The 12484-nt window shown below is 38.7% G+C and overlaps 1 protein-coding gene across 3 annotated transcripts in view; it reads right to left on the bottom strand.

Annotated features, from left to right (window-relative positions):
- The window catches only part of LOC143283989 (dnaJ homolog subfamily C member 13-like), a 79986-nt gene that overhangs the window by 22817 nt on the left and 44685 nt on the right, over positions 1-12484 (bottom strand). For all 3 annotated transcript variants that reach the window (XR_013055471.1, XM_076590498.1, XM_076590507.1), the window contains exons 41-46: positions 12283-12396; positions 11667-11783; positions 9387-9440; positions 4418-4541; positions 3384-3475; positions 1545-1644 (exon numbers count right to left, since the gene is read on the bottom strand). Coding sequence is in view for 2 of the 3 variants with exons in the window: in XM_076590498.1 (XP_076446613.1) it covers positions 1545-1644; positions 3384-3475; positions 4418-4541; positions 9387-9440; positions 11667-11783; positions 12283-12396 (601 nt within the window). In the remaining variant the exon portion in view is untranslated. The remainder of the gene's footprint in view (positions 1-1544; positions 1645-3383; positions 3476-4417; positions 4542-9386; positions 9441-11666; positions 11784-12282; positions 12397-12484) is intronic.

Below are 12484 nucleotides of genomic sequence, written 5' to 3'. Positions count from 1 at the left end.
CACACAGAAACAACCACACACATTCATCACAACCACAGAGAAATGAAAAGAAAAAGGAAAACATCAATCACCAAACTAACAAAAAAACAACAAAAACAAAAATACAAAAACAAACCAACAAAAAACAATAACAAATAAATCAATACAGAAAAAAATGAACATCATGTTTATAATTTCAACTCTGCGGTTTTGAAACATCCAAGCTGAACAAACCAAACTAAGAAAACAGCAACAACCAGCGCAAACACAAGGCACCAACAATGATTGCGTCTCATTTTCAAACATCCTGCAACCAACTTGAAGCCTGAATCTGCACATAACATCTGCAGTGTCTACTCAAAAGCCTTCCATCTACAACCACTAACACCCACACACATCCACATAACCAACAATGAAACTAGTTCAGACAATCATTACATCTTTTCTTAGCTGTCTGAAGTACATGTGAGCCTGTTCTCCCTTAACTATTCCAGTAAAGCTGAATATATATCATGGTTAATATTAACGTCAATATTGTGTATGACATTTGTGCAAAATTCAATAAAAAGTCTTAAAACTGGTGCCATTAAAACCAACGACTATGCATATATATGACTACAAATGATGGAAAAGGTAAAGGCAATCACTAAAGTAACATGGACAGTTCCTAGAACTCTAAAAAAATAAGACCCCCCCACCCCCCTCCAATCCCCTCCCCAACGAAACGAAACACAAAACGACTTAAGTGAAAACAGTGTTGGGTCAAACACAATGCTGCTGGGTCAAACACAATGCAGAAGTGTAGAAAATAGCAAAGCCACTGTTTATTCTTTTCCACTATTAACCACTCTCCTTCAGAGGATCAACCTCAACATTACTCTTTTTTTTTCGTAACAGCAGTGTACCATACTCTCTGAAAACTAAGTTTTTATGACATGCCTTATTTCATCATCGCACAAAATACTGATCCTGGGTGACACATAACTTGTATATCACTGTGTCGCAATGGTCAGACTTACACTGCTATCAAGAATTTAACAGTGTTGAAAATGACAAGTTGTTCTAAAGTATATATTCTGTTGTATTTTCTTATGGTACTTTTTTAAAGATTTTCATTTAAAACATCTTAAAAACAATGTCTGTCCACTTGAACAACATGAGAATGATTTTCATGATAATACTAATGTTAATGGTTGTGAAAAGCCACTGTTCTGATGAATGCAGTGCTAGTGAAACTTGTTAGGAAAAGGTTAACACACACACATACACACGCCCTCACACACACACACGTGTGTGTGTATGCACACATAAGCATGTGCACACACATTTGTGCGCTTGTGCACACACACACAAACACGCAGAGACTCAAACGCACATTCTCACAGACAGATCAAAATACTGACTTACTACTCACAATATTTTCAACGAAGCTACACAATAAACCACCCAGAAAATGACCTCACAATGAACAGTACACAGACACTTCAGCAGGAAGACATCTACAACGCTCAGAGTGTGTGATGACTCCACACAAAGGCGAGACAAGAGGCAGAGAAGACACTCACATTGCTGGACGCTGTACAGGGCAAACAGCAGGTAGCCCAACACCTCTGCTGCTGCTATGTCCTTCACACACTCCTGGTTCACTGTCACACAGTTCAGCACCTGGACACACAACAGTGAACTGACTGATAGGCTGGGCACACACACACACTTTCACTCGCCTTTATACATGGGTCAGTGAAATTCACACACACACACACACACACTTTCACATGCCTTTATTCATGGGTCAGTGAAATTCACACACACACACAACGAGTAATACTAGTATTTGTATTTTCATAAACAAAAACAACCCCCCCCCCACCCCCCATCCAAAAAAACAAAAAACAACAACAACAAGAGAGGCAAGGCCTTCAAGACTCACTTGAGATAAATTAAGTCCCCTAGCATTAATTACAGAGTAATTTCCCTTTTTTACTATATGCACCAAAACGTTTGCAAAATAAATAAAAATTCCATGCTTAGCAAAAGAAGTTCCTGTTTGAACAAAAAATGATAATAATGACTCCTCTTGTTGTTGTGTCACAATAAGAGGTCAAAGTGCCAAGTTTAGAGAATACAAAAAAATATAACAGTAAATGCAGTTTGCATATAATTAGGCTTCTTTTTTTATTTTTTTTGTGCCCATCCCATAGGTGCAATATTGTTTTAAACAAAATGACTGGAAAGAACTGAATTTTTCCTATTTTTATGCCAAATTTGGTGTCAACTGACAAAGTATTTGCAGAGAAAATGTCAATGTTAAAGTTTACCACGGACACACAGACACATGGACACACACACACACAGACAACCGAACACCGGGTTAAAACATAGACTCACTTTGTTTACACAAGTGAGTCAAAAAACCTCCAATATGAATGAAAAACTGTGTGAACATGTATATATGTGTGTGTGTGTGAGAGTGTGCGTGTGAGTTATGTAGTGTGTGTGTGCACATGTCTTTGTGTTTGTGTGCGCACACGTGCATGCTTGTTTGTGTGTGTAGCATGGTGGAATGAGAGAAAGATAAAGAAACAGATACAGAAAGTCTGAAGTGAAACATTTGTCATGGCAGGGTTTTGCTTGTCCCATTTCCAAAAGCACAATATCACAGATTTTTTTTTTTTTTTGAGCATTCTAAGCACCAGCAGACAAGAAGCTATGAGGCCATCCACAAGTGGGTCAGTCACTCTGATGTTTGGGAATGCCAAGTCTTACCTTACTAATTCAGGTCATGACACATAAAGTCATTTTTGATTGTTACAACAAAAATTGTGGGAACAAACCAGGTGAACAACTTTTCTCTGTCCCCTGTCTGCTTCTGAGTGGAGGCCATAACAACATCTTTCCACTGACAAGTCTTGGGAATCTGATATTACCTCACAGCAGGCATGAAGGGGATGGGCTATAAAAACTAACACCACTGAGACTGACATAAGAAATGCAAAAATAGTAATGCTTTCTGAATGACACCTTACCCATTCACAATGTTATGGTTCTTTGTTGCATTCTAACATCAATTAATGCTGCAGCCTTGGGTCTAGCTGGCCTTCGAAGAACATCCCAGTGCTCACTGTCCTCAGGCCTGCTTGGCCAAGAGAGTGGGGATATATAACCTGGGCAAAAAACTCCCCACTAAAATCCAATTCTAAACCAGATAGTTGGGACAGCAGTTGCCTTCTCTGCTGGTTCAGATGGTCACAGTCAGACACAACTATCATACAAGAGACAATGTAGATAAAGAATCACTGAGACACTGTGGAGGTACAAAGCCAGCACACAAAGGACAGACAGGAAGACAGGAACAGAACTGACAAGAGAGAAAGATGAAGACAAGAGCAGACAGACATGCTTACCTCCAGTGTGAACTGCTGCATCCTGCCACAGTTCTCCAGTCGAAGCAAGGCAAACAGCAACTTGAAGTGACCAATGCACTGGATCTCCACTCCTCAAAAAACAAAAGGTGAACAGTCTCATATATTACAGGGCAGTGAATTAATATCCACTGCATCTAGAGCTCGCCTTAGGAAGGCAGGGCAAAATCCTCTCCATCTGCTGTTTTAATCACAGTCAGGTACCCATGCACATCTGGGCAGAGTGAGGAAAATCAGAGTAAGAGGCCTTCCCAAGGACATGACACCATGCTGAAACAGGGCCTTGAACCCTGATCACTAGTGAACATAACATCAAAATGCCCCATGCCTATCCAATTCTGCCATGGCATCTTCCTGCACACCCACTCTTACACACCCATCAAGTCACACTGCTATGGTTGACATGAATGACTGCAAAGTATAAATTTCAATATGAGAATGGATAATACTGAGTGTGCACATGTACATGAGAATGTGTATGAATGCATGAGCATCCATCAGTCCATGTATATATATAGTGGGCTCTACAAAACAACACTGAAAGTTTACCTAAAACAGGAAATAACATTTACTATGAAAACAAACTTTTTCCAGTTTTGCAGAAACCTTTGAAACCTTTGTTTACTAGTGAATAATAAAAGTAAAATGATGTAGGTAGGGTACATACATATTCACCGAGACTCAAACCTTCCAGACACAACAACACAAACACACACAGTAACACACATATTGTCAAACACATACACTCTTCCACACCCAAACGCATACACATACCATCAATCAAACCAGTCATAAGTCCCTGTAGGCAGAGACAGAAAGAGACAGTCAGCCAGCACACAGATAGACAGGTACTGTTTTCAATCCATGAACACGCCTACATATCGTTTCCAAACGTTCCTTTTTCTTCCCTCTGAAAGAAAGATGCACATATAAGCAAATGCTCTGCTATCAAGCAAGTGGAAAGACACTGAAAGCAAGGAAGAAGCCTGTCTGCTCCCCACACAGGCACCAGTTACCAGGGTTGTTTTTGATGACGTTGCGCAGACCCTCCAGAGCCATCTCAATCTTGGTCAGTCGCACTGTCTGGTCACTGCTGGTCGGCTGGCCCTGTTGCTGCAGCATCATCATGGAGTGAAGGTACTGCAACACCAAATACAGCATGCTCTGAATTCTCTGACTCTTTTCATGGAGTGAAGGTACTGCAACACCAAATACAGCATGCTCTGAATTCTCTGACTCTTTTCATGGAGTGAAGGTACTGCAACACCAAATACAGCATGCTCTGAATTCTCTGACTCTTATCATGGAGTGAAGGTACTGCAACACCAAATACAGCATGCTCTGAATTCTCTGACTCTTATTATAGTGAAGGTACGGCAACACCAAATACAGCATGCTCTGAATTATCTGACTCTTATCATAGTGAAGGTACTGCAACACCAAATACAGCACGCTCTGAATTATCTGACTCTTTTCATGGAGTGAAGGTACTGCAACACCAAATACAGCACACTCTGAATTCTTTGACTCTTATCATGGAGTGAAGGTACTGCAACATCAAATACAGCACACTCTGAATTCTTTAAAAAGCATCATCACAGAGTGAAGGTACTGCTACACCAAATACAGCACGTTCTGAATTCTTTGACTCTTATCATGGAGTGGAGGTACTGCAACACCAAATACAGCATGCTCTGAATTCTTTAAAAAGCATCATTATAGAGTGAAAGTACTGCAACACCAAATACAGCATGCTCTGAATTCTTTAAAAAGCATCATTATGTAGTGAAGGTACCGCAACACCAAATACAGCATGCTCTGAATTCTCTGACTCTTATCATAGTGAAGGTACTGCAACACCAAATACAGCATGTTCTGAATTATCTGACTCTTATCATGGAGTGAAGGTACTGCAACACCAAATACAGCGCACTCTGAATTCTCTGACTCTTATCATAGTGAAGGTACTGCAACACCAAATACAGCATGTTCTGAATTATCTGACTCTTATCATGGAGTGAAGGTACTGCAACACCAAATACAGCACACTCTGAATTCTCTGACTCTTATCATGGAGTGAAGGTACTGCAACACCAAATACAGCATGTTCTGAACTGTCTGACTCTTATGGAGTGAAGGTACTGCAACACCAAATACAGCATGCTCTGAATTCTCTGACTCTTATTATAGTGAAGGTACGGCAACACCAAATACAGCATGCTCTGAATTCTCTGACTCTTATCATAGTGAAGGTACTGCAACACCAAATACAGCATGCTCTGAATTCTCTGACTCTTATCATAGTGAAGGTACTGCAACACCAAATACAGCATGCTCTGAATTCTCTGACTCTTATCATAGTGAAGGTACGGCAACACCAAATACAGCACACTCTGAATTCTCTGACTCTTTTCATGGAGTGAAGGTACTGCAACACCATATACAGCATGCTCTGAATTATCTGACTCTTATCATAGTGAAGGTACTGCAACACCAAATACAGCATGCTCTGAATTCTCTGACTCTTATTATAGTGAAGGTACGGCAACACCAAATACAGCACACTCTGAATTCTCTGACTCTTTTCATGGAGTGAAGGTACTGCAACACCATATACAGCATGCTCTGAATTCTCTGACTCTTATTATAGTGAAGGTACTGCAACACCAAATACAGCATGCTCTGAATTCTCTGACTCTTATTATAGTGAAGGTACGGCAACACCAAATACAGCACACTCTGAATTCTCTGACTCTTTTCATGGAGTGAAGGTACTGCAACACCAAATACAGCACACTCTGAATTCTTTGACTCTTATCATGGAGTGAAGGTACTGCAACATCAAATACAGCACACTCTGAATTCTTTAAAAAGCATCATCACAGAGTGAAGGTACTGCAACACCAAATACAGCACGTTCTGAATTCTTTGACTCTTATCATGGAGTGAAGGTACTGCAACACCAAATACAGCACGCTCTGAATTCTTTAAAAAGCATCATTATAGAGTGAAAGTACTGCAACACCAAATACAGCACGCTCTGAATTCTTTAAAAAGCATCATTATGTAGTGAAGGTACCGCAACACCGAATACAGCATGCTCTGAATTCTCTGACTCTTATGGAGTGAAGGTACTGGAACACCAAATACAGCGCACTCTGAATTCTCTGACTCTTATCATGGAGTGAAGGTACTGCAACACCAAATACAGCATGTTCTGAATTATCTGACTCTTATCATGGAGTGAAGGTACTGCAACACCAAATACAGCACACTCTGAATTCTTTGACTCTTATCATGGAGTGAAGGTACTGCAACATCAAATACAGCACACTCTGAATTCTTTAAAAAGCATCATCACAGAGTGAAGGTACTGCAACACCAAATACAGCACGTTCTGAATTCTTTGACTCTTATCATGGAGTGAAGGTACTGCAACACCAAATACAGCACGCTCTGAATTCTTTGAAAAGCATCATTATGTAGTGAAGGTACCGCAACACCAAATACAGCATGCTCTGAATTCTCTGACTCTTATGGAGTGAAGGTACTGCAACACCAAATAGCATGTTCTGAATTCTCTGACTCTTATGGAGTGAAGGTACTGCAACACCAAATACAGCATGCTCTGAATTATCTGACTCTTATCATGGAGTGAAGGTACTGCAACACCAAATACAGCATGTTCTGAATTATCTGACTCTTATCATGGAGTGAAGGTACTGCAACACCAAATACAGCATGCTCTGAATTATCTGACTCTTATCATGGAGTGAAGGTACTGCAACACCAAATACAGCACACTCTGAATTCTCTGACTCTTATCATGGAGTGAAGGTACTGCAACACCAAATACAGCACGCTCTGAATTCTTTAAAAAGCATCATTATGTAGTGAAGGTACTGCAACACCAAATACAGCACACTCTGAATTCTCTGACTCTTATCATGTAGTGAAGGTACTGCAACACCAAATACAGCGTGCTCTAAATTCTCTGACTCTTATGGAGTGAAGGTACTGCAACACCAAATACAGCATGTTCTGAACTGTCTGACTCTTATCATGGAGTGAAGGTACTGCAACACCAAATACAGCACACTCTGAATTCTTTAAAAAGCACCATCATGGAGTGCAGGTACTGCAAAACCAAATACAGCACGCTCTGAATTCTCGGACTTATAATGGAGTGAAGGTACTTCAACACCAAATACAGCACACTCTCAATTATCTGACTTATCATGTAGTGAAGGTACTTCAACACCAAATACAGCACGCTCTGAATTCTCTGACTCTTTCACCACCATGTTTCAGGGTGAAAAACACTCTCCAGCATAAAATATTTTAGACTCAACGCTCTCAGTCACACAATTAGGTTCATGTCAAAACACCACAATGGACTTGTTCACTTCAAACTAGGTCAGGGGCCGAAGGTTGGTCACTGTTCTACTGCCCAGGAAACTGGCTGCGGCTGTCAAACTTTTGTACAGTGTGATTAATGGTCGTTTGGACATGACCCCCTGATGTCGACTAATGTCTCCCATGGCAGTGAAAGAGTTAAAAGTCACTCTTAAACATCCTTATGGCCATGGAATACAAAAAAAAAAAAAAATATATTCTAAGACCTAACACTTGGAATGAAAATATTATTTAAAAAAAAACATTGCCTGCAGTTACTCCAGCACTGTTTCACTACACCAGTTGTTATGTGACTGTCCTATTCTCACAATCTAAAATAAGAACAGGGGAATAGATCTGAAGACAATATATCATGATAGTCAAGGTGTTTTGTATTATTCCCAGCAATCTGCAATATCATTTGCTGAGGTGGTTAGCTTGTTGTTATTTCCTGTATTGGTACTGGTAGTATGACTGATTACTACTCCAACCCACTATTCCACTGTTGGCTGGGTTTTTTTTTCTCAGTACACTCACTATACCTCCCAATGAGTATATGTGTTTTGAAATGAATGAGTGAGTGCATATCTAAATCACCTTGTCATGAAACTGTATGTGTCCAAATCAGCTTGTAGTGAATAGACAATAAAGCAATGAGAAAAAAGTACTGCAACAACCAGAATAACAGCTGTTGAAATATTCACTGTGTGCAATCAGTCAAAATAGTCCAACAAATGTTCATGTGAAGTGCAGCTGATGGAAAACAAAGATAAAAGGAAAAGACTGATTCAGCATGGCTGCATGATCTGTTAACTTACACTATATACATTTATTTATCTATTGATTGATTTTCTCCTTGTTTGTATAATCTTTGTGTTAACTCTCTCCGGACGAAGGAATGCGTGAGCATTCCTACATAAAATGTATTCGGTTTCAGATGACGGAATGGAATAGCATTTTCAAGAAATAAAAATCCATCACGCACTGTACACGTGATTTTGTGATTGACCAAGCAGAGTGCACTATTCTGGGTCACTCCACAATCGAATGGTATGATTGGCCAGCCTGCCATGTGTGGCCCGTCTCGCACACACGCTGACGAAGTCACTGACCAGTCGTCTGCTCGCATGCCAGCCTGTTAGCAAAGCGGGCTCTTCTCAAAATGTTGTGGAGCGAACAAGGCAGCGACGGCAATGTTTTAGTGTTGCCGAAGTACTTGAAATGTTACAAACTGAAGGGTCGGACATTGAAGAGGTGGATGATGACGAAGAAGAAAGTGAATTTAATGCAGAAAGCGAGCATGGGTATGGTGATTTGGGGTGAAAAATTGGCATTATTTTCTACGTATGGCAAAACTGTAAAAATAAGATGAGAAATTTGATTTTTTTTATATGTAATAGCTCAACACGTAATAAACCAGTTCTGAAAGTTTCATTTTCTTACTCTGTATTTTGTATTTTTTGTAATTTTTTTTCCAAACCCTGACAAATGGGCCGTCTGTAGAAAGGGAGAAAACTTGTCGTCCTGAGTGAGTTAAAGATAAAAAAAAAAATGCTGAAAAACCAAATACCTGAGTTCCCCAACACTGACCTGAGCTTGCGAGCCAAGGAAGTCGAGCAGGTCAATGGTGAAACCTTTGGCATTCTGTGGATACAAATACACAAGAATGTCAGTGCCTTGCATCACACTGCAGTGCCCATTTTCATCTTTATAAACACACACATACACACACACAACCATTACAGAGGTGGGGATACTGGAAAATAACAAAAGCTTTATCATTTTCCATTGCATAACAAAGGATATCCATTCTGGATTCATGTAACACAGCAAGGCATATAAATCCTTACTGAAAGTAAAGGAGAAAGGATGTGGGTGGTGTGTGCATGAATATGCCCTCCAAATGTGAGTTTAATGATCACTTTTATTCATTTTCTTTTAAAGAACAGAGGAACAGACAGAGAAAGGAAGAAGGGTGGGAAGAGAGACAGAAAAAGGAAAGAGAGAGAGAAGAGAGTCTTCAAAGAAGACCAGGACTGATCCACATGTGAAGCATGAAGGGAGTGGGTAAGTGAATGAAGGGGATGGCAGGAAACCACCTTCACAAACATCAGCATCATTTACAAACAACACCAATCTATAAATATCAACACCTATTTACAAATACCAACACCATTTCACAAACATCAGCATCATTTACAAACAACACCAATCTATAAATATCAACACCAATTTACAAATACCAACACCATTTCACAAACATCAACATCATTTACAAACAACACCAATCTATAAATATCAACATCATTTACAAATACCAACACCATTTCACAAACATCAGCATCATTTACAAACAACACCAATCTATAAATATCAACACCAATTTACAAATACTAACACCATTTCACAAATATCAGCATCATTTACAAACAACACCAATCTATAAATATCAACACCAATTTACATATACCAACACCATTTCACAAACATCAACATCATTTACAAACAAACAACACCAATCTACAAATATCAACACCAATTTACAAATACCAGCACCATTTCACAAACTTCAACATCATTTACAAACAACACCAATCTATAAATATCAACACCAATTTACAAATACCAACACCATTTCACAAACATCAACATCATTTACAAACATCACCAATCTATAAATATCAACACCAATTTACAAATACCAACACCATTTCACAAACATCAACATCATTTACAAACAACACCAATCTATAGATACCAACACCAATTTACAAATACCAACACCATTTCACAAACATCAACATCATTTACAAACACCACCAATCTATAGATATCAACACCAATTTACAAATACCAACACCATTTCACAAACATCAACATCATTTACAAACACCACCAATCTATAGATATCAACACCAATTTACAAATACCAACACCATTTCACAAACATCAACATCATTTACAAACAACACCAATCTATAGATATCAACACCAATTTACAAATACCAACACCATTTCACAAACATCAACATCATTTACAAACATCACCAATCTATAGATATCAACACCAATTTACAAATACCAACACCAGTTCACAAACAGCATCATTTACAAACAACACCAATCTATAAACATCAACACCAATTTACAAATACCAACACCAGTTCACAAACATCAGCATCATTTACAAACACCACCAATCTATAAACATCAACACCAATTTACAAATACCAACACCAATTCACAAACATCAGCATCATTTACAAACACCACCAATCTATAAACATCAACATCAATTTACAAATACCAACACCAATTCACAAACATCAACATCATTTACAAACAACACCAATCTATAAACATCAACACCAATTTACAAATACCAACACCAGTTCACAAACATCAGCATCATTTACAAACACCACCAATCTATAAACATCAACACCAATTTACAAATACCAACACCAATTCACAAACATCAGCATCATTTACAAACAACACCAATCTATAAACATCAACACCAATTTACAAATACCAACACCAGTTCACAAACATCAGCATCATTTACAAACAACACCAATCTATAAATATCAACACCAATTTACAAATATTAACACCAACACCAATTCACAAACATCAACACCATTTACTAAAGAACAATTTATAAACAACGAGACCAATTCACAAATACCAGCACCAATTCATAAACATCAACACCAATTTACAAATACAAACACCAGTTTACTAACACCAACACAATTCACAAACACCAACAAAATTAATTAAGTCAAGATTAATTAAGAACAATGAAACAAAACACTTAAAATTCTATATGTTTTCATGATCTGACCATTCTCATCATGCAATTACCTCCAGTGGGAAAGTTGGCTGTTCATTGTATATCCTGACAAAGATTTCCCCAACAATCAGTTCTTTTGAGTGGACCTCAAACTCAAAATCTGCTCCAAAGTGTGGGTCACAGTCTCCCTGAAAGCAAAACAGAAATGAATCAACTAACATGCAAACAGTAGACGCTGAAATCAACATACAATTTATCATTTCTAATATCACTCTGTTGCCAGTGGCAAAACCAAGCAGAGACACAACAGGACAAACCCAAGAAACCTGTTCAGGTCTAAAGACCTCATTTTTCACAAAGGGTAACAATTATCAACCAGCATTTATGCAGTGGCAAAGTTACTTTCTGGTCTGAATGTTTTGATCAACGTTATGAGAAAAATATATAACATTTTCTTGTTTATATCCATTTTTGTTTCTCTTCTGTGCACACACACATATCTGTTAACACACATCTGGGAACAAGAGGGAGATAACTCTGTACAAAGGAGCTGTTCTGCAGAAATGATACAGCATTGTGAAACAATCACAAAATATAACAACAACAATGTGTGACTGCTCAAAGTGGTGTCAAGGGCACAAGGAGGCGAATGGGATTCTGAATCTGAACTCCAAAGAAACCACTTACACTACGAATCATTTTCTGCTGGTTGTCAGCCAGAAACTCGTTGAGCTGGGCCCGGGTTGCATTGTCCCAGATCAGGTATGGATTCTCTGTGTTGCTGTTCAGCACTTTCAGCAGCTGGGGGAAAGAAAAAAATTTTTTAATAAAAGATGACATATGTATTCTGAGATCAACTAACACTGCACCGATAAGGACCAACTGCTTA

Source organism: Babylonia areolata, chromosome 1, assembly GCF_041734735.1.
Source record: "Babylonia areolata isolate BAREFJ2019XMU chromosome 1, ASM4173473v1, whole genome shotgun sequence".
NCBI lineage: Eukaryota > Metazoa > Mollusca > Gastropoda > Neogastropoda > Buccinidae > Babylonia > Babylonia areolata.
The sequence above is the reverse complement of the archived record's forward strand: the minus strand, read 5'-3'. Positions and strand labels throughout refer to the sequence as shown.